Genomic DNA, 22,167 nt, shown 5'->3' on the forward strand with positions numbered 1-22,167 from the left:
CTCGCCTTATTTGAAATACTTATGAGGCAGATGGATCCGGTACATTCTCCAGTTCGTGTTTTCAGTGTTAGACCTCGAGGAAACCTGCCCCAGTGCACAGTCTCGTTCTTCTCTCTGATGCTTCATGTTCAGCACACAGACAGTATGAAGATATTCGCCCGGCTCTGATCCAGTGTGCGTTTCGGTACCTGCTCACCGGTGATGACGGCGCGTCACGTGTTATTGTTTGGAGCAGGAAACTGTCGGCTACGTCTCGAGCGGCGCACGGCTGCTCATGTCTGGGACGCTTTCTCACGCACTGATGTGTATTCGCCTTGACTCTGTCTCGTATGACTGTAGGAAGAGATGCTTCGCCCGTAGACAAGGAACCGGAGTATCAATATGCGTAAAAGTGGAATAAACAAATCCGACTCGCATCCAGCTGCTGCCGCCGCCGCTAGCTCGCTAGGCAGCTAGCTGCCGTAGCTCTCAGCCCGCGGGGACCGAGCTAACCGTGGCTAAGCCAGTCGCCAGTCTGGCTAGCTACTGTTAACCTCCAGGACGTGGAAGACCCAGTTACCTGTACTAGTTACTTATTGTTTTGTAACGTGAAGGTACAAAATGGAGCTGTTTCAAGCCAAAGACGACTACATTCTCCAGAGCGGGGACCGTGCGCTGTGGTGCAGCCGAAAGGACGGGACCATGACGGTCAGACCTGGTACGTACTGATGACAGCTTTCTGTGCTGGAGCCGGCCATTTACCGCCGACTGACACTGAACATTTACCCATTAGTAGAACATAAGAAGAACTGTGTGGCCTCTTGTGAGATGACAAATACTGATTTTTTTTTTTGTCATTGAACACCTCAGCAGCTCGGTCTAATCTCTCTTAGTCGTAACTGTCACTCGTTCATCTCCGTGATATCATTTAATCTAAATTATCCACCCGCGTTAAACATAATGGACTGTTAGAGATTTGGGGATACGCCATTCCCAAACATTGAAATCATCGCCGTAGCTTTCATTCCGACGGTGCCAACACCCCAAACACACTCCTAACTTCTTACCTTGCTCCGTATTGTACTTAAACTGAAGGCTGGATTTTACTTGTCAGTGCTCCTTAAGACAAAGCAGGCCTGATGTGTGAGAGTGTAAAACATAACTCCTCTTGTATTACATGTGTTTTATTCATGACACCTTCACAGACATTAACAGAGTATTACTGAATTATATCACCATTCTAATGCAGTGCAATATAAGGCACACTAAATGCAAGTTCAAACCAGTGTGTGATGTGTTCCTCAAGTATGTGGAGCAGCCCCTGGCATTACATGTTGGTCACGTTGCAGAAGTGAGTACTGCTGCTTTTGCTCCTCGCTGTGACAAATAGTTGGTCATGCTGTCATATCAGATGAATACCATGGCCTGTGGGGAATTATGTGTTTCCAGTTACCGTGAAAGAACTGAAGGAGAAGTTTGATTAGAGTCTCCAGAAGGCCGTGCATGTTGGCCCCTTGTGCCGGTGTGAGTTGTGTGGCTGTGCAGCCATCCTGAACAGGTTTTTAGTTGCACCACTCTTTCATTATTTAATTGGAAAAAGGGTTTCCACTCCTCACTGTGTTTCCACTCCACACTCAAGCACACAGTGAATAATTTCCACGATACGACACACGTTCCGAGTGAAGCTGTAGTGAAAGTTTTGTTTTCTGTGTTTGTTTCTGCGAGACCCTCCCTGTGGGGCCCTCACAGCCGGTTCCTCTGCACATGAAATTCTCCGGCTTGTGGAACAGGAAGAGTCATTGTCTGAGGCTGCTTACAGTTGGTGTTCGCCACCCTTGGCCACACCCTTCACATTTTTCCAATTTTCCCCACTATAATGTTTAATCCGTCACAAATGGCAATGAATTTCTGTTTTCCGTTGACTCACCAAGTTAGCCCGTTGCCATAATTGACTTCAAATGTGTTTGAAGATGAGAAATAAATGCAGACCATCTACTTTTTTCTTAAGCTAAATTATACTCTCTTTCATAAATTCAAACTAGACTGTCTCAGTTTAATGGCTGTACTTTTCATATAAAACATACTTGAAGCATGACAGACACGCAACATTAACACAGATTGATTTTTCCATTGATGGGTTGTTGCTGCTTGTGCTGCAAATTTCTAGACTTAAGTTTTAACATCACTAAGACCTGAGAGTGTTTTACTGAGTATTAAAGAAACAAGTTTCTGCATGTAACAGGAAATCACCCAGCCATGACTTTTTTGAGGTATTTTCTGTGAACTCATAGGTTAAGCTGCTGTGACTGTTTGGCAGTTTCTGACAGAAAAAAGTGCACATGCTGAAGCCCTTCAAGAGATAACCGGCCGCTTATTTTGCATATCTTACAACACTGTTCTGATGTTTCATCTTCATATTTTCATTTCAGCAACAGACCTGTTGTTAGCTTGGAACCCAGTGTGTTTGGGTTTGGTGGAAGGCGTCATCGGAAAGATACAGCTTCACACTGGTAAGTGGAGAACCTTTGAACATTTCACTCTCAGCTGTTTTCTGTTGTTGTTGTTTTTGCTTTCGCTTTTGCACAAAGCAGACACATTATTGCCAGTATTTTCTGCCACTGGACGCTAGAGTTAATAAATCATCCAGTGCTTAGTATATTTCTTATTCACACGGAAAGGTGTAAAAAAAATGTGTAAATGTACTTTGAAATGAGTGTAGTTATGAAGATGAGTGAGCAGATGATGATGATTTAGTTGACAGTAAGTCTGATTTTGCTGACGGTGTGCTGCTGTGGGCCTCAGGGTGCATTTGAGAATATACCCGTCATAAGAAAGTGCGTGAACAAATGTATGTGTCACAGATGAGCGTGATGTAAATGATTATTTGCCAGGTGTCATGTGCTACCTTATTAATAAAATCTGCAGTTAATGACTGCTTTGCAGCTGCTTCCTTCGCACCTTTCAGAATGTGAGGAATTCTGCACCCATGATGCAACTCCCCCTTCTTCCTTCTCCTCTTGGCAGATCTTCCACTTGGCCTTGTACTCATCCGCCAGAAAGCACTGGTGGGCCATTTACCCGGCAACCACAAAGTCTACAAGATCACCAAGATAGCTGTCATTCCCTTGTCTGACGAAGAGCCTCAGGAGCTCGAGCTGGAGGTATGCATACTGATACTGTAAATGAGACACGAGGATTCAACTTTTGTTTTGATCATTGCATTCAGTCCCCTTGACAATCAATATAATAGTACTTATGATAATCCTAATTTGTTATTTAATGTACCCAAGAATACTCTGTGTGAGTCAGTGTATGATTCATCTCTGAAGATGGGCTCACAGTGATGGAAAATGAGTTGTAGATATTTTCTAATGTGTTTAAAAGGTCTTTTTTATTTTCACCCACACAATTAGAATGAAAATCACATGCAGACGTAAAGTCACTGCAGTAGATAACAGAGAAAGTTGAATATTGCTAAGATGTCAGTCTTTCAGGGGAGCTTCACGGATGGTGAGACAGAATATTTTCAAGTGAGTAATACCGGAGGAGGATGATCGTTAGTGGATGCGCTTTTAGACCTCGTCCTGTTGTACATTTTCCCCGTACTGCAGAATTATCTCTTGTCCCTGTTCGTGCCTAGAAATCCTATAGATCAGTGTAAGTGTTAGATTGTTTATTGCATTCATTTAGGAAAACTAGAACTATGTGGTCTATTTTAGTGTCTTTTTTTCTGTGATTGTTTGTAGTCGGTAATAAAACATTCTTGTCTGGAGAAAGGTGGTACCAGATTTTCTTATACTATCTTCTTCAAACAGACATTTTTGTACATGTTAAGTATAACTGTCATGTTAAGATTTATAGAGGTGCAGAAGTTTGACAAAGGATTCTCTTTTTCAGCTTTGCAAGAAGCATCATTTTGGAATCGATAAACCAGAGAAACTGGCCCAGTCTCCAGATGATTCCAAGTTCTTGATGAAGACTTTTAGTCAGATCAAATCTAATGTGGCTGTGCCCATCAAGAAAAAGGTATTGTTTTGTTGTACGCAGAAACGTCTTCTGTTATTGTCAAACTGACACGCTACTTTTCCATCTTTTCTACTTCTAAAGGCTTAGAAGTCCTCCTAGGGTTTTTCCTTCCTTGCTCTGTCAACTTACGGCTGTTTTCTACCCACCTGCCCAATCCAGTATTCCCCTGCCTTCCAGGTCAAAGAAAACAAAGAGAAGGAGCGTCTGGAGAGGCGACTGCTGGATGAGCTGTACAAGATATTCATGGACTCCGACTCCTTCTACTATAGCATGACTTATGACCTGACAAACAGTGTGCAGCGTCAAGGAGACTCTGATAAGTCTGGCTTACCCCTATGGAAACAGGTTTGGAGATAAATATTACTATGGAATGGGAGTTTTTTTTTTATTTTTTTATTGTATGTATATTGCAAAAACTCCTTATTCTGACTGATTGTGTTTTTGTTCTCTATGAAAGGTGGATGACCGTTTCTTCTGGAACAAACACATGATCCAGGATCTTATTGACCTTCAGGTATTTTTTTCCAGGCAGAAATACACAGATGTTCTGCTTATTGTTGTTTCTGAACGGAGTATATACACTATTCCTAGATGTGTTTTTTGAGAATTGTCGATACAGTCATTGTGCTTTATTCTTTATCAATGTGTGCTCCAAGGGCCTCGTTGGCTGTGCTGTGCAAGTGTGGCAGTTGTATGTGCTGATAATAACAGGGCTTTATCAGCGGAGTATGAAAATACTCACTGAAAAGAAAGGTTAACTGCTCTCAGTTAAAGATTATCTTCTTTGGATACTTTGTAGATGCAAAGTCCTTTTTACCAACCGGACAAACGGCGCTTTAATCTGCTTTTCCTGCTGTTTTCATACCTTTTGAATGCTCCAGGTTCCGGAGGTTGACTTCTGGGTCATCCCAATCATCCAGGGCTTTGTACAGGTGGAGGAGCTGGTGGTGAACTACAATGAGACCTCTGATGAGGAGCGGAGCAGCCCCGAGACCCCGCCAAAGGAGGTCACCTGTGTCGATGACATCCATCCTCGCTTTACTGTGGCGCTGATCTCTAGACGCAGCCGCCACCGTGCAGGTAGAGCTACAAGTTACTGTTAGCTTTGCTTAGGGGAATGCAGGATCCAGACCAAGTATAGTATTAGTTCTTTCACAAATTGCATGTGTGTGAACCATGAACTAATTGCAAAGTTTAACCACCATAGTTTAAATATAGTTTTTCTGCTGTTGTTACTGTTTTGAGCGACCAGCATGCACTTGGAGAACACTTTCCTCTCCCAAGCCAATATCCTATCTTGCATTTTTAAGGAAAGTGATTCTGATCCCCAAATCTCAATGTACAGTTGCTGTGTCAAAATACAAGGCAATTGCATTCACCAAAACGCCATGTTGAAAGCAGTTGACAGTGACAGTCATGGCCGTATTGGTCTTCCCATTTTTTTTTTGCCTGGTCCGAATAATAATCTGTTACATAACTCAAGAGCAGTGATGTGATATAATGTGAGTTTTGTGATCCGTTACAACCTTACAGCTAATTGATGTATTGTCTTCAAGTGAAGCATGATGTGTGATATAAATAATCTGAGTAGTGCTGATGCATTCTCCTTCCCCAAAGGGATGCGGTACAAACGCAGGGGTGTGGATACAGATGGCCATGTGGCTAACTATGTGGAGACAGAGCAGTTGATCCACGTGCACAGCCACACTCTATCCTTTGTGCAGACTCGTGGCTCTGTGCCTGTCTTCTGGAGCCAGGCAGGGTACCGCTATAATCCCCGGCCACGCTTGGAGAAAGGTCAGTAGAACTACATTATCTTTCACATGGACCTACACACAGTTTCTCAAATTTGTTTAAGTGTAGTGGGCCTTGCAGATCCACTTATTTTTGTAGCTGCACCTTTTAAATTGACACGGCCTCTTTGGTTTTAAACGTATGTCTGGGGTGTTATGTCTAACATCATGTCTACATGGAAAGCATAGCGTGAGCAGCACATTTTTCAGAGCAGCAGCAGAGAGTGCTCAGTCTGTGACTACACAAGGGCGCTCTGGCACAGTGTTGAGCACAGGTCGCCTTAATTTTGGTAGTGCTTAGAGCCTGAGGCAAAATGACTATAGTTATGCAAGTAAAGTGGGAAAAAAATACACTACAAGCCTTTAAAATGCTTTGGGTGCAAGCTGTTACGTTAGCAGTGTAGACAGCTGTAGTATAGAGTAACATAGAGACCTATTGCTTCAGATCAGACAGGCGACTCAACAATGTAGCTGAGTTGCTTTCTGTGTAGACACTGCCTTGCTTATTAACAAAATATAGCTGTTTTGTTAGTGGTACATGCGCCACTTGTCCTTTTTCTGATTTAGAGAAATTATAGATTGCATATGCAGAATTATTTGAACTTTACATGTTTCTTAGCCTCCTGCCTTGGACATAAAACTTTCAAAGATGTAAAACCTCTCTTTAGATCTCTTGATGTCTTTTGCCAGAATCATTGACATGAATATTATTTGTACACATATTACTCTGATGTTTCAGGAGAAAAGGAGACTATGTCTTACTTTGCTTCTCACTTTGAAGAACAGCTTAAACTCTACAAGAAGCAGGTGGGTTTGCTTTGCCACAGTGCATGTATGTATGTGCTTAGGTTATTTAGTGAGTACATGCATGTATCAGTCTTGTGTTGAGATTCTTATTTTAAAATCACCACTTTGGTTATTCTCCCACCTGTGGCTGCATATAGTTTCAATGTTCTTACCGGAGTTCCGGTGTTTGACCTAAAAATAGCTTCCTGTGGTTACGAAAAATTACCCTGACAGCATGCTGATAAGTATAGTTGTGGTAATCTTTCGGTAGTTTTTCAGAAGTGTTGCTGAGCTGTTGCTGAGATGTAGCAGCCATGTCACTGAGCAAAGCTAGTCTATTGGCCTTTTAAAGAATATAAACTGAAGCTTTGTCCATGCGATGATGTTCTACTTTTGCTAGTCCTCCTCTAATAGGCCAAATGACAGCACTCTTTACTGTCCTCTCCAGATGATCATTAACTTGGTGGATCAAAGTGGACGGGAAAAAATAATTGGGGACGCATATCTAAAGCAAGTCCTGCTTTACAACAACTCAAACCTCACATACGTTTCATTTGACTTCCACGAGCACTGGTAAGAGAAACACTTTCCTCAGCAGTGTAACTTCTCATGAATGTATTTGTAGCAGTCTATTTCATACCACAATACGTTTACTTCCCCTTTGTGCTTCTTATATCCTGTTTCTCAGCCGTGGTATGAAGTTTGAGAATGTGCAAATACTGACAGATGCGATTTCTGATATCATCACTGACATGAAATGGGCCTGGTAAGTTACAAATTGGTATTTTGTGATTGCTTGGAGAAATTCTGGTAACATGAACACTATGACATGATGGGGTTGAGGAGAGAACAATGAAGCCTGTAATGTGTTCTTGATTATTATTGGGTTTAGAATCAAGCTCATCTCTATGAATGAACATATCTTCCTCTGTCAGGGTGGACCAAGCAGGAGTCATCTGCAAGCAGGATGGAATCTTCAGAGTAAACTGTATGGACTGTCTTGACAGGACCAATGTGGTCCAAGCTGCTATTGCTCGTGTGGTAATGGAACAGCAGGTGAGATTTTTCCTTTTCTAGATCCAGGCAAATAAATTCACATACATTTTTCACATTTGTCTGCCATGTCTTGCAGGTCGTGTCTCCTAAATATATTGTGCGGTTTTTATATGACTGCTTTCTAAAGCTGGCATTTCAAAGTCTTTACAACTATTGAAGCGTGATTCACTGGATCCACTGTTCTCCCTGCAGCTAAAGAAACTGGGTGTGATGCCTCCAGAGCAGCCTCTGCCTGTCAAGTGCTACAGGATTTATCAGGTCATGTGGGCCAACAATGGCGACACCATCAGCAGGCAGTATGCAGGAACGGCAGCACTCAAGGTTAACATTATTGTCTTTAAGCACACATTGACGATTACACCAGTGTTTGCTCAGTTAAACAGTATTTAGTGAATAGTTTACTAGTTTTTGATCCAACAAATTGACTTGTATTTCAGTAGCTTGAATGCATCAGAATGACAGAAATCTCAACTGAGCTTTTTGGAATTTAAGCAGCTATACTTTATATTTCTCTATGACAATGGGAAAGGGGTTTATTTCGGCTAGGCTGAATCTACAGAGAATTATCAATTGAACATGTAACTCCCCCATGTTTTATAGACCTTTTATAGTGAGTGCGCCCTCACTGTTTAAATATCTGGCCCATTACCTCAGGCCTACTCCCAATGTCCCTCCTTGGCCCTATCCTGCCATTTTGCTGGCTACTGCACAGGGTAGAGTGTCCCATTTCTTTCGGGGATCGAGTGGTAGTGGTCATCTAGCCCTCCAAACTGAACACGGAGGGCCATTAATAGGGCTAGATGAGCGCTACGACTCCTTGATCAAAAGAAACAAGACACCCAACCCTAAACGGAAACTTGCAAAAAGGAAGTAAAGGACCAAGTCATAGGGCCAGAAGGGGTGGGGGAGAGTATTGGCATTAGGCTTACATGTATCTAAAGAGCCAGATATTTTCCTCTGGATTTGGTACATACCCAAAATAGTTACAAAAAAAAAAAGTTAATATTGGAGTTACTGCCTGGTGAACAGAAACACAACTCCAAAAGAATAACAATGCGCCATTATTGTGAATGTGTAAATAAGTCATTGTTTGTTTGCTCACAACTCCAAGAGGCCAAAAAAATCTGTTTGAATGCAAGTTTGAAAAGAGACTTTAATTCCAGAGGGCCTTAAAGATGAGATAAAAGGCAGATTTAATACACACATTTTGTATTTTGTTTTAGGGAGATTTCACCAGGACGGGGGAGAGGAAACTGGCCGGTGTGATGAAGGATGGCGTGAACTCAGCCAACCGCTACTATCTGAACCGTTTCAGGGATGCTTACAGACAAGCAGTCATTGGTATGGAAAAACATATCACAGCTGTGCATGCGTATCTACGCTGTCTCTCCGCCCATGTGGTTGAAAAACCTGTCTGACATTCTTCTGTCTCTCCCTGCAGATCTGATGATGGGCCTGCCGGTGACGGAGGACCTTTACTCCATCTTCAGTAAGGAGAAAGAACATGAAGAAAAAGAGAAGGAGAGCCAGAGAGGAGCCCAGGAGCAGGTCAGCCTCCTTCTGCAGACCTACATGCAGCTTTTGTTGCCGGATGATGAGAAGTTTCACGGCGGTTGGGCGCTCATCAATTGTGACATGAGGTCAGTGGCCAGTTGTTGTGTATAAATGTTGATGCTTAAAATAACCAGGGATGTAGAAGAAGAGCACATTTGATTCTATTTAGACGTTTTTCAGTGCAGTTTTTATCATATTGATCTCCTATTTCCCACCAGCCTCATTGACGCAACCAACAAAGACGTGGATGTGCTGCTGCTCCTGTCTGACAAGGCCTATTACATTGCTTAGTAAGTCTGACTTTAAATATGTCATCTTTCGAAATTACTTTTATGGTTTCGCTTACGTTTGCATTTACCTCCTCGTAGCTACGATGAAGAGGCCGATAAAGTGAACCAATACCAACGTCTCAACTTGGAGGGTTTGGAAAAGATTGAAATTGGTAAGACGTTGCACTCAAAGGAGAAGTAAAGGTTCTTGTACCCCCACTGAGTCACACAACACTTCCCAAAAGTGTGCTTAGCAGTTGCTCAGTAACCTTTTAGCAGTATCTTCACTGATTATGATTCATGCAAGGAAAGCAAATGACTAAAAGAGGATGTTATACATTTTTTTTTACAGGTCCTGAGCCTACTCTGTTTGGGAAGCCAAAGTTCTGCTGTATGCGTTTGCACTATAGGAATGAAGAGACAAGTGGATACTTTCACACACTGAGAGCAGCAACACGAAATCCTGAGGATGATGGAAAAGGTAAGGTGTAGTTCTTTCATTTCTTTAAACAGCAAGAAAAGCAAACCCTTGAATGATAAACGCTACAGATACCGTTTGACTTGCATTGTGTCATGTTTCAGATACATTACAGTGCATTGCCGAGATGCTCCGCATAACTAAACAGGCCACGGGGTTGGACCTGCTTGTGGTTGAAAAGAAACTGGAGAGGTGAGCACTAATTTGGGGTTATTAAGATAATTAGCATTCATCTCTGTGTCTCGCTGACATGATTTAATTGTAATAGAGATAAACATTTCCAGGCGTCGCAGTGGAGCGCTAACCTTTAACTAATGACGAGTTGTGACTCATGGAAGTTTGTATCTGTGTTCCAGGCGGCAGAGTAAACCTCATGAGGATATAATGGGCATCCAGAACAAACCTGCTGACCAAGTTCAGGGCAGCTCTGGCCTGGCACAGGGGAAAAGTTTCCTTCTCAACAAATTCTCGTCTCTCAATCAGAAAGTGAAGCAGACCAAAACAAACGTAAACATCGGCACCTTCAAGCCCCTCGGAAAGCTTGGCAACTTCTCTAAGCCTGATGTAAAAGTCAATTTCCTAAAACCAACTATGCATGTCAACCTGTGGAAGTCAGACAGCAGCTTGGAGACATCAGAAAACAACCCTGGCACAGGAGCCCTAAAAGACATGGGTGACGAGCACTATGACATGTCCTCGGACTCAGACTCCTATAATTCAGACCCGGAGCATCCGTGCTCTGGCTCTTTAGAAAATGTGGACTATGTCCTGCCCAGTTGCGGCATTGTAGCATCAAACCCACGACTGGGTAGCCGCTCCCAGTCCATCGGTAGCGTGGAGCTAAATATCCCTTCTGTTATCCGGGTCACTGGCTGTGATGGAAAGCAAGACACCTCCTCTCAAGTCAGTGATGACAAGTCCCCCGGCGCCGCCTCAGTGGCTGAAGAAGCCATTCTGATTGACTTTGGTACTCCCATTGATGCCTACTGCCACCAGTTCGTCCAGGATGCACAGACCAAACCTGTTGAGGTGTTTGGAGAGAAGCCACCACCTCCTGTACCTTCACTTAACCCTGTAGTGCCTGTGCAGAATAAGACCCCAGCAGACTCAGACAAGCAGCCAAGCTCAGAGCCGCAGAATCAGCAAGAAGAGCCCCAGCTCCCCAGGCCATCTCAGCTAGACGTCCAATCCTCTACCTCCAGTTCCAACCTCCTGACCGTCCAAAAGCCCAGCTCTGCAGCCTCAGGTGGCTCTCAAAGGAGTCTGGGTTCACAGCTGGAGGGCAGCCTCGGGCCTTCACCTGCTGACAGCAACGGCAGCCGAGTGGTGTCCCCCTTTGCCAAGATCAAGAGTTCCATGGTCCAGGTGGCCAGCCTCACCCAGGCGGGACTCACCCAGGGCATCAACTTTGCTGTTGCAAAGGTACAGAAGAGCCCCGAGCCAGACACTGTCAATGAGGCCCAAGAGAGCGAGCTGAAGGCAATGTTTACACAGTGCCAGACCAGGATCATTCAGATCTAGTGCTTTCCTTGTAGCAGGATTTTGTAGTCGTACGTCATGTAAAAACTTCCTGTGTGGTAGCAGTAGCAAAAGCTTGCACATAGCGTCACTACCTGGCCAAGAAATGTGCTCTTAGATTCAAAACTCGCCCACGTTAACAATGACTCTTGTACAGAATTGACAAATACATCCCCAAGCCCAACAGGACAGTGACCATGTTTACGTGCACATGATTATGGATTCTCGTATTCCTAAGAGCACTGATGTGAGACATGTAACCTTGCACACTGATTAATATTATTATCTGATGTCCTCCCTTTTATGATTTAATCATCAGTTGTCCCTCCTGAATATTCCAATAATGGAAATACCATGACATTTCTAAAATAAATGTCTTAAAGTAGTAGTATACAATACCTTGACTGAATATAAAAATGGCACATTTGAGTATTTAAAGAATCAATAATAACTCCTAAGGGTACAACTGTCATTGTGATCAGTGTGTGTTCCATGCAAAGTCTAAATCCCTCCAGAAACACTTCTACTGTTGAAGTATATTGTTCTATAGGTAGAGTTTTCTTACTATGATAAGCTTGAGAGACAAATAACTAACAATAAATAAGATATTTAGGTTTTTAAGATGTTTTAAACTTGTACTGCCAGAGTGGTACACAGTACTTTTGTGTATGTAAACAAGTCACTGTCCTTAATCTGAAGTTATTTAATGACCCACAACGCTTGCATGTGAGGTTAATGGTAACAAGTCATTTTGAAAAGGCAGGTAAGCATTAGCTGCATGTTGAAAGACCAACTCTGACTTTATCATGTACTGTATGTCATCCTGTATGTGCAGGTCACTTATTGGCGTTTGTGATATAGAACTCGTAATAACCTTCAATTTGTAACAGTTGTAGAAACCAACCAAATATCTTTTGTGGTTCCCAAAAGACAACTCCATGTTGAATATTACCCTTTGTATAGCTGTCAGAAACTAGCCAGATGACATACTGTATGTAGGTATCCTATGTAATATCAGTGTTGTCAAGTGTAACTTAGAAGATATACCGTTATAGAAATAATAACTACACAAGACCTTGTAAGAGTATCCTGGTTGTCGATATGTACAGTGAGTATTGTTTATCTGTCCCCGAGCAGAGCTTTCCCTTAAGCTTTTTGTATCGATGGTAGGGTGGAAGCTTAATATGTTTAAAGAGGTTCGAGCATTATATTTTGAACAGTGCTGTCATTGCTACCCATGAAATAACCAGAATGCCACTGGTTGGAGTTGTTTTTTTGATAGAGATATGTACTGAAATAACTATTCTGCTTATGGTTGTACTAACGGGCTATACGAGGGTTTGTTTGACTTGAATCCTTGGACAGCGTTGTACATTGACACTGCATGTTTGACAAAGACAGGAGAGTAGCATATAGTAGGTATATATGCAATCGCACCCACCCGATTATTAGAAACACTGACGCTTTATGCACTCCCCAAACTGAAAGCATATTTGCCTTAACAGGGAATTGAAGTGGGATTATGTATATCAGGTATTTATGGCAAAATCTACCTTTTTAAGTCCATTCTTTACATGTTACATTTGGTGTACTGTATAAAAGATCATGATCAGGGTTACTGTATGTCATCGAGCTTTATCTTGGGATATTTCATCTGGACACTGGCACGTACGTGGAAATGAGCAGGTTTTAGAGATGTAAACGGTGTGTTGCTTGTGTGTATGTGCTGTACAGTATGTGTGAGTTTGTCAGAGCATCCCTGCTGCTGCTGGTATTTAGGAGTGCTTGCCTTAGACCCCAAAAGTATATTTATATGGTATGAAGCTGTAAACATTGTTATATTGTACATTTTATTCACTAACCTCAAGAATTGCGGTTTCGCCTCAGTCACCCGTTACAGTTGTTGTCATTCCGTAAAAATCTCCCAGAGGAGCTTGTTATACATCACCAGAGGATATTTGAACCCATAGCCACCTTATCCTACTGTGTCTGTTTATAATAAACAATAATCTGGTTTTCTCTGAGCTGAAATATCTCAAGATAAAGGTTCACCGTTTTTCATATTTTGTGTTATTTTTTTGCCTGTTTTCTGCATTCAGCTTGCTCACCAGCAGATAAGATGTGGGATACTTGTATATTTTTCTCTTTATTATTGTGTTAAATCAGACTGGCTGCTTTGTGGGTGCTGCTGATAGTGCGTGGTGCTGCCAAAGCTTTAGGGTGATAGCTGCAATGGAAAGTTTTAACGCAGAGGGTAAAAGGTGTTTGGTTGTTTTTTTTTTTAACTTCCTTCAGAATGCAAAACACTGGAGCAGTTCTTAAGAAGAGCAGAAATTTATTCTGCACTAAAGTAGCTGTATGAAGCTACAAGGAACAGTAATCCTCAACATTCCTGATAGAGACCACGACGCCAGAGCGCTGGTGTTTGCTTTTGATATGCAGAAGCTGACAGTTGTATTTGATCCTGTATTTGCTGGGTGACATGTGTCTTTACTTAAGTTTTCACACCAAGTGCTTTTGCCGTCACCTTCGTTTGTCATCTACGGTCGTCTCCCGTTAGGACCCCAGATCATAACAAATTATCTTGTGACTAGAGATCTTCAAGCATTTGATTTGCACTGTTTAAGCACATTTTCTAGCATTAGCACCCTTTCATCTGAATGTCTGTGGTCATATCTTTCCTCCTTACCAACTGACTGTTTGTCATTGTTTTCCACAGTGTACTGAGATTGTATTGTATATTAAAGTATCCTATTTATTCTTATCTTCTTGGGGTGTGTTACTTGATAACAAAAGTGCACTGTGCACTTTTTATCTAGGGAAGATATTCGTTTGGAATAAAAAGTATGAGTGAAGAGTGTTGCATGAGGTTTATTGTCAGAACCATCAACAGGAGGGAGCCATGCCAACAAATGCAACAGTTTGCTTTTTAAATATGCTGGCAGCTCGCAAAGTGTGTATCGATTCAAGAGGAAATGCACCATGAGAAATAATCCTCCTGACCCTGGACTGTATCTACATATTTTTGAAGTAAAAAAAAAGAGATTTTTTTGTAAACAGAAGTTTTGGTCTGCAGAAAAACTTGTAAACTGCTGGCATGAGCCCCACAGCAGGTTTAAGGCAAAGTGAGAGCAGCCATGTTACTGTACATACAACCCAAATGTATTTTACATACAAGCCGAACACATTTCCTAATTCCCATTAGTCTTTTAAGTGAAAATATATCTAACTCTTATATGCAAATAAGTACAGTAAAAAAAAAAAAAGTTGAACGCATGAAAAACATCTTTATTACAAATTTTTTAGGTATCAAAAGAAAGGAAAAAAAAAAAACAAAAGCCGTCACATTTGCCTCTGTGTGATCACTGCTCGTTGCCGTTGACACACTTGTGTTGCTCCATCCGACTCCTCCGCAGCACCTCGGTGTGTTTGGCTCTCAGCCAGCAGTCTCTGGACAGAGAGGTCTGTCCCAGGCTCAGAGACAGCAGCCTGCAGACAGAGACACCATTAGCCACATAAACTCAAACATATCTCAGCTGGAATGAGCTCTGTTGGCTGACACGCACAGCAAGTCAAAATGACACACCGTTTTTATTTTGGCTGCGCTGACCCATGAAGTTGGAGTCAGCCTGCTTATGTCACGCATGGCATTTTCAGAGTTGATCACAATGACTCATTGTTGTTTAACACTTTGCCTTTTGAAAGAAGCTTTATGAGCCGTTAATATTCTCACGAAAAGAAAAGGAAATAAACGCTAAGTAAGGGTGATGACTGATCCGTAATCACAGCCCACCTCGCCACAACCAGCATCCTGTGGAGGTCCTCTGCAGATATGCTCTGGGGGTCATCCTTTCTCATGTCTACAAAGTCATCTTCAACTGCCTGTGGACACCAGAAAAAAAGACAAGCAGTTAAAATACACTAATGCATTCTAATGAACAGACAAACACACAAAGGTACAACTGACCTAAGGTTAGTTTCAAGATTCATTTGTGTGCAATTCAATTTAAACCAGGGGTGTCGACATCCGGTCCTCGAGGGCCGCAATCCTGCATGTTTTAGATGTTTCCCTCTTCCAACACACCTGATTCAAATGATCAGGATCGTTATCAGACTTCTGCAGAGCTTGATGATGAGCTGATCATTTGAATCAGGTGTGTTGGAAGAGGGAAACATCTAAAACATGCAGGATTGCGGCCCTCGAGGACCGCAGTTCGACATCCCTGATTTAAACCGAAGATGAGAGCATTCCTCACCTTTGTCACTTCATCTGAGATGCTGTAGTCCAGCAGCCGAGCCACACTCAGGTAGATTCTGAACTTGTTCAGCTGTGATGAGGCCTGTGGATGCATGTGGATGCTGCTGAGATACTCCTCCAAGTGGGATGGAGCAACCTGAGGCTGTAGGTGTATCTGACAGTCAGACTGTGGAGACAAAGAGGAAACAAAACACTGACACTGTGCCACGAGGGAACTCTGTTCAAAGAACAGCATGTCTATTTTTTTATTTTTTTTTAAACAAGTGTTGCTATGCAAAAGTAGGCCCTGCCTGTTGTGTGCACGCCTAGTTTGGCATATTCTCAAAACTTCATAGTATGCCAGACAGGAGCAAAGCCTTGGCAAGCTGACTGTGAAGTATCTGATCAGGTTGACCCTCCAGCTGCTCATCAGCCAACTGCAGTTCACTGTAAACACAGACATGTACCTCTGACTTCTAATCAACTGTGGGAGTTGTTTACAGCGTGCTGCCCTTCACTGTTGGACTAATAGATGGCCGAGGCTGACGCCTCTCCCAGGATTGTTCCTGTAGCACACAGCTGCCACCATGGCAACCCATCAGACCAACACACAGGAATAGCACACAGCACATTCCTTGGGCTGTTCGCAGCAGAGCGAGACCCGGGCTAAAGCCGCCGGCTGAAGGGCTTGCTGCGACTGACCAATGGCAGGTGAGATGACACTGTGACGTTGGCTGGAAACAACCTCCGGCGTCTGACACAGCTCTGTCTCATGAGAGACTGGAGGAAACCTAACCCCTCCCTGGCCATGCCGGGGAGAGTGGGGTGGGGGGTGTTGGGAGGGATCAGTGAAGGGTGGGGGTGAGTTTTCACTCTGCGGTTGCACGCCTTATCCCTCTTTGTCCTCACCGGCAGCAGAGAGCGGCCCTCTGACGCGATGAGCACGTTAATATTGCAGGGGAATTCCATCTGATGGTAGTTAAAGTCATAATCAACCTTCTGCCACGAGATCAGGTTCCCCAGCGCCGTGACGTTACGCACACCTACGGCACAAAACACAAACAGAGAAAAAGATCCAACCTGGTTAGTGCTAATAGTGACAGCGGGCTGCAGGGACGGGATACATTGCAGTTTATCCTCTCAGTGTCGTCCCCTTGTGGTTTCTGGGAGCCTCACCAGTTGTGTCCAGCTGTCCCTGCTCTAACTGGGTTTCATCCACGAAGAGGGAAGTGTTTCTGGCCAGCTGCAGGGCGCCGCTCACTAGTCGGTTGGCCACATAGTCCTTCTTAGGCACCAGCCTCATCTGGTTCATGTTCTGGAGGCTCATGGCCAAGTAGTGCGACTGCAGAGGAGAAAAACCTTCAGTGCGTTTGATCTCAACCACAAAGAAATCCAAAATAAACCTGGCAGTACTGGCAGTCGCTTTGATTGACAACTCACAGAAGGCACAAGCTCCTGGATGATCTGGTAGAAACGCTCCGCGTACGAGGCCACAGTAGGAAGGCCGCTCAGGTTCAGCGTGAACTTTCCCAGTGGGAGAACATCCCGTCTGGAGTAACTACAAAGGAGAAGAAAAAAGAAAAAAAATCAACCACACTGTGAAATGAAATTTGTTCCTTTGCTTTAGCGTGAAGCCACAAAACGAAAACAGGAAGTTTCCTTAGTTAAACACTAAACAGTGGACTTACACGTTAGAGATGAGATGCAGAATGAGGTACTCAGCAGCCAGAGCGTCTCCCAGGAGGACATGAGTGAAGTACGAGAGCATCTCTTCCCTGACGGAGGCCATCTCGCTCAGGGTCGAAGATAAAACTGAGGGCAGAGGACAGTTTGGTAAAACAGGTCCCTATGGCAACTACAGGCATGTGTGCTTTTAAAGCTCGGCAGCGGAAAACATTCGCTGCATTATTCCTCGTCTTGAAAAGCTTTACACGACTAATTAACTTGGATAAAATGGGCCCTTTTCTCTGCTTCTGCACACAGCTGGAGGGCGACTTGATAATGTGACTGTAACTACAGTTTATGTTGACTCTTTGTCTAATATAGGGTTCTCAAAATAGCTCGAATCCCAGTAGCACACAGATGGAGGAATCTGATTAGCGCCGCCGCAGCTGATGATTATATCTTTATTCGCTGATTTTTGTTCCACTGATGACCAGCAATGCGAGATCACCCAAAAGACATCAAACAGATTTTTATTAGGACAGCAAAAGAGCATTTAAGAAGGTGGAACCAACTAATGTTTTACATTTTTGTCTGATTAACGGTTTAAATAAAAAGGCATTATGTGTCACCGGAGTTTTGCAGAAGCACCACTGATAATATTTATCAAGTCAGAGGGTCAATGTTGTACTTAAAATCGCCCACATTGATTCATCATCAAACATTGAATGCGTTTGCTGAACAGACAGCGTGAGGCGAGTTAATATTTACTCATACAGTGTTTGTCTTGTGGGAAGAATACAAGCTTGTAGCGCCAAAAGTGTCAACCAGCTTTCCAACCAGAATACCTGCTTCTGGCTCGTTCACATCTGTGTGAAAAATGATGCTAAATTTTGTGCCCCTGCTGGTACTTTGTTGCCGGCTTAGTAAATATTTCCCTAGTTATCTTCTGACTGTGTGAAGGGAACGATTTCTTTCCAAAAACGAGGTTGAAATATTCATGATTACTGGCTTTTACAGTCACACACAGAGGGAGTGGAGGGGAAAAAAAAGAAAAGAGTAGCTCAGACCATTCCTCCTCTACTATTTGTCCTTACAGGCACTGTTGTCCTCCAAGGTGGCGGGGGGCAGCAGGGGGTTGTTGTGTGGCAGCGGCTTGGCGTAGAGCATGTGGAGGCGGGGAACGAGCGAGGCTGGCGGGCTGTGCACCCTCTGCTCCTCTGCTGTCTCCATGCTCTCTGTAGGGTCCAGGAGGGGTGAGGAGGCGTCTCTGTGCACAAATGCCAAGAATGAGTAACAAACAGGCGGCTCGCTGCCGGAAGAAAACGAGATCGAATTGTGTGTCTCACTTCTCGTCGGCCAGAGCGCTGAGAGCAGGGCTGACGGAGAGGATCCCGTAGACCTCCAGGGTGTCGTTCAGTTTGAAGCTGTCCCAGTCCTTGTACACCTGCCGACCACACACACACCTTGTAGCATCTGTTTTACACTTGGACTTCTGTCTTTTAATCTCCTTTCAACAAATGTTTGATGCCAGATACCGATACATGCACTGTTCACCGCTGAAAATGAATGACAAGAGACGCACCTTCACCAGGCAGGAGGGGCCTTTCTCTCCAGGCAGGGGGAAGTTGAGGTCGAGATGGGAGGCAGACGCCGTCTGGCTGGAAGGAGCTTGTGTCTCCTGCCGCTTACAGTCGCCGTTGCCATGGTGTTCTGATGGACTATGAGGACCTACAAAGACATACAGACAATACAGTGCCTAAAAATGTAGAAAATGTAGCCAGGACTGCTCAAACCAGCAGTAAGTTTGACCTGATCTTCACAGGAGCAAGACAAATATGATGCATCTGTAGTTAAACACAGATTCTGTTTTGCATTCAGCTGCACATCTTCACAGCTCATACCAGTATGCGGTTCCCTCTGCTTCTGCGGCTGCGTGTCCATGTCGTCGTCTTCCTCGTAGCTTCGTTTCTGTCTGCTCGGTGCGTAAGAGGTGGAGGGAACCACCCTTGCCTGGCTGGCGCCGGCATACCTGTGCACAAGAATTAAGGAAAACTACAGAGCAGCATGGATGAACACTTCTACACAGCTTGGATGCTTGAAAGAGCCCGAGATAAATTCACAGTCTCCTGTTTGAGGAGTGCCTCCATCAGGCAGGATGAGGATATCTCTTTCACCCAGGTGTTTTCTCCGGGGATTGGCACACAGTAGAAGGTCTGTCTCTCTGCAGTTACAGTGTTTTTGGAGTTAAAATCCACCTGGAGATAAAAACATGCAAGACAATGTGCATTAATGACAGAGCTGAAGTTGAACTGAGGCATTTAGGGACCAAACAGAGGTGGACTTACCCCACATTCTGTCACATCTTTGTACTTCCCACATCGCAACATCTGGGGATGTCAGACAGGTAAATGAGATGATGACATCTAGCACATTACAAAATGCAAATACCAAGCACCAGACACACGACAGGGCTGTACTCATGCAAATAGCTGCACGTACTTTAGCCTTTGTGGATGGATCTACAGTCTCATACACTCCCATGTAGAACTCTGGATCAAACATGTCTTGGATTAAACAACGAAACTTGACCAGGCTGTTGGGCTTCAGGTAGTGCAGAGGGACGTCGTTCAGCGACGGGACCTGCATCAGAGGGAAGGTGGGTGTCATTTACAGGCTGGAACAGGCCGCGACACTGACATTTAAAGGCATCTGTTGTTATTCTGCGTAATTTACATGCTGAAAGCAGCCGCATTACCAAAGTATGAGCATCTTTCTCTTTCAGCTGATTCTGGAAAAATTCAACCGCTTTCGCCTCCCATCCAGAGTCTGGGTTGTTCTGGGAAGCAGCTAAAAGATCAAAAAGACAAAACGTCATTTAAACCGAAAGCAACATGGAGCGGTCATTGTAACACAGAACCCTGGCTTCACAAAGCTCAACTGCATGAGTTTAAAATGGGCACAAATTAGGCACGAGATAAAAATATACTTCAGCGTGTAACAGGGGTGTTGCAATCTACTCAGTCAATAATTCATACGTGATAATGTTGTAATAAATCCAACATCAGTGACTATCAGTGTCCACAACCCAAAGATATTCAGTTTACTTTAACAGAGGAAGAAAGAAACCAGGAAATCTTCACAATTGAAAAAAAATAGAGAATTTAGAATGTTTTCCTAAAATTACTCAACCGATTAATCATTATCAAAATAGTTTACACCACTTTAATAGCTGATAACGAACTGATCATTACAGGTTTATAACAGCTATGGTTACAAACTCTTTCTCTATCTCCTAACATGTATTTTGAGTCTAATTAATTTGTCAAAAAAAGGAGACAAAACACACATTGTACAACGTCAATGATGAACTTGATGTCGTGAAAATCTGATATTGTGAGTCCTACAGTATATCTATGGTGATGGTGTAAAGAACTTCTAACTTATATTTACTAGACACTTTACACTTACAGAGTTGCTCACTTGAAAACCTAACTTAATATTTAAATGTAAAATGAGAGTAAATAACCTGTCAGATAAACCAAACTTACTCCAGATGGCAGCTTAAACGAGCAACTCTGGTGTAGCAAAACAAATCATTTTCATATGATTACAGCCGTTAATTATATAAATAAGACTCATTGAAAATGAACAGCTGGAGAACTACTGGTCTAGATATCATGCACTTGCTGTGATATTAACCTGCTTCACCTAGAACACAGTGCCTCACATTATATATTGATTTTAGTATGAAATAAATTTAAAATGGTGCAGTTATTTGGGTAAAATGTAAAGTTTTCTGAGCTGGATTAAGACTCTAGATATCCTCAAAACTCCTCTGATTGAGAAAATACTTCATATGGGTATGTTTGTGTGTCACTCAGTACTTCAGGAAATGGTGAGGTGCCCGTTTTTAGGAAAGAACCTGCTTTTGAAACATTGATCAAATCATTCATATCTTGATCAAAAATAGCACATCCTCTAGAATATAAACAATTTAACTCTGTAACAATCCAGTGCGTTTCTTAAATATTTTTGTAAGCGACTTTGTGCCACTTCAGTGACCCGTGAACGCCTCACACTGTGGGTTATCAGTGTGGATGTGAGGACAGAGGTCTTCAGATCAAACTGCACAAGCTGCACTCAGACGTGCAGCCAACAGTGAAGCTGCTTTACTTCCTGTCTGATGTTAAAACAGACAACTGCCAAGTTACTATATAAAAAAAACTTGAATGAGTTATTTCCGGACAGTAATAGAAAAGCGCTGCTACATGTGATGTGCATAGTTGGCATGGTACGTAGCCATGTAGCTAACTAGCCGCGTTAGCTGTCAGAGAGTGCGGCTCCGGTGTCTTACCGAACATCCCTTCAACGACAGCCAGAGGGCAGTTAATCCAGTCCTGTGTGGAAGGCATCGTTAGCCGCTGACAGCCGTCTGGACAGGAGAAAATATGTTTAAGTAAAATCTCTGTGAAAAAACACTACTTTGTTGACTTTCCTCTCACACACGGGAGTGCAGAAGTGAGGGCGGGAAATTTGCGTCACCAGCCGAAGAGCGGAGTTGGTTTGTTTTGTTCGCGGGGACCAACCGGAGCTACGGAGTTATCACCGTTATAACGGTGCCACAGCGGGCTGGCTGTAGTCACTTTGATTTCAGAGGCGTTATCTAGTTAGGACAAAAAATAGATATTTTGTCAAGTCAAAACTACGCATTATAAAATAATAAAAGATTCTTATTTTTTTGCTTATTTGAAAGACATATCATGCCGCAGTAGTCTTCCTGGTCGCTAGGTGGCAGCAGCGAGAGGG

General features: G+C 43.2%; 2 protein-coding genes across 3 annotated transcripts; one reads left to right on the top strand and one right to left on the bottom strand.

Moving 5' to 3' along the window:
* The first annotated feature begins 250 nt into the window (after nucleotides 1–250).
* inpp5f (inositol polyphosphate-5-phosphatase F) lies at nucleotides 251–14,223 on the top strand. Of its 2 annotated transcripts, none has more exons than XM_008301016.1 (20): nucleotides 251–697; nucleotides 2,409–2,489; nucleotides 3,004–3,140; nucleotides 3,877–4,005; nucleotides 4,165–4,350; nucleotides 4,463–4,519; nucleotides 4,887–5,085; nucleotides 5,623–5,802; nucleotides 6,538–6,605; nucleotides 7,033–7,157; nucleotides 7,273–7,350; nucleotides 7,520–7,640; nucleotides 7,833–7,961; nucleotides 8,864–8,981; nucleotides 9,082–9,280; nucleotides 9,413–9,484; nucleotides 9,563–9,636; nucleotides 9,816–9,944; nucleotides 10,046–10,133; nucleotides 10,298–14,223. In XM_008301016.1, the coding sequence occupies exons 1-20, from the start codon at nucleotides 601–603 to the stop codon at nucleotides 11,460–11,462; spliced, it is 3,432 nt and encodes a 1,143-aa protein (XP_008299238.1). In that variant the 5' UTR covers nucleotides 251–600; the 3' UTR covers nucleotides 11,463–14,223. The 2 variants fall into 2 exon arrangements, with proteins under 2 accessions (XP_008299238.1, XP_008299239.1); XM_008301017.1 differs by having other exon boundaries at nucleotides 4,183–4,350.
* Nucleotides 14,224–14,314: 91 nt separating this feature from the next.
* mcmbp (minichromosome maintenance complex binding protein) lies at nucleotides 14,315–21,892 on the bottom strand. The gene is made up of 16 exons (XM_008301022.1): nucleotides 21,716–21,892; nucleotides 20,117–20,208; nucleotides 19,861–20,001; nucleotides 19,707–19,748; nucleotides 19,527–19,616; nucleotides 19,263–19,392; nucleotides 18,944–19,089; nucleotides 18,708–18,805; nucleotides 18,456–18,628; nucleotides 17,385–17,508; nucleotides 17,137–17,254; nucleotides 16,873–17,038; nucleotides 16,606–16,739; nucleotides 15,716–15,883; nucleotides 15,253–15,341; nucleotides 14,315–14,948 (listed from the first exon to the last, which is right to left on the bottom strand). Exons 1-16 carry the CDS (start codon nucleotides 21,771–21,773, stop codon nucleotides 14,822–14,824), a joined length of 1,896 nt encoding a protein of 631 aa, XP_008299244.1. The 5' UTR covers nucleotides 21,774–21,892; the 3' UTR covers nucleotides 14,315–14,821.
* Nucleotides 21,893–22,167: the final 275 nt, after the last annotated feature.

Source organism: Stegastes partitus, unplaced genomic scaffold (genome assembly GCF_000690725.1).
Source record: "Stegastes partitus isolate 25-593 unplaced genomic scaffold, Stegastes_partitus-1.0.2 Scaffold1622, whole genome shotgun sequence".
In the NCBI taxonomy this organism is placed as follows: Eukaryota; Metazoa; Chordata; class Actinopteri; family Pomacentridae; genus Stegastes; species Stegastes partitus.

What these genes read in the sequence shown, in the direction of transcription:
- inpp5f (XM_008301016.1), top strand. Translation starts at nt 601, where the DNA reads ATGGAGCTGTTTCAAGCCAAAGACGACTACATTCTCCAGAGCGGGGAC. An exon ending in ACGCAGCCGCCACCGTGCAG is followed by an intron (nt 5,086 to 5,622) that starts GTAGAGCTACAA and finishes CCTTCCCCAAAG; the next exon opens with GGATGCGGTACAAACGCAGG. An exon ending in CCGGCCACGCTTGGAGAAAG is followed by an intron (nt 5,803 to 6,537) that starts GTCAGTAGAACT and finishes CTGATGTTTCAG; the next exon opens with GAGAAAAGGAGACTATGTCT.
- mcmbp (XM_008301022.1), bottom strand. Translation starts at nt 21,773, where the DNA reads ATGCCTTCCACACAGGACTGGATTAACTGCCCTCTGGCTGTCGTTGAA. An exon ending in TGTCGTTGAAGGGATGTTCG is followed by an intron (nt 20,209 to 21,715) that starts GTAAGACACCGG and finishes TTGATCTTTTAG; the next exon opens with CTGCTTCCCAGAACAACCCA. An exon ending in AGAAAGATGCTCATACTTTG is followed by an intron (nt 20,002 to 20,116) that starts GTAATGCGGCTG and finishes CCTCTGATGCAG; the next exon opens with GTCCCGTCGCTGAACGACGT.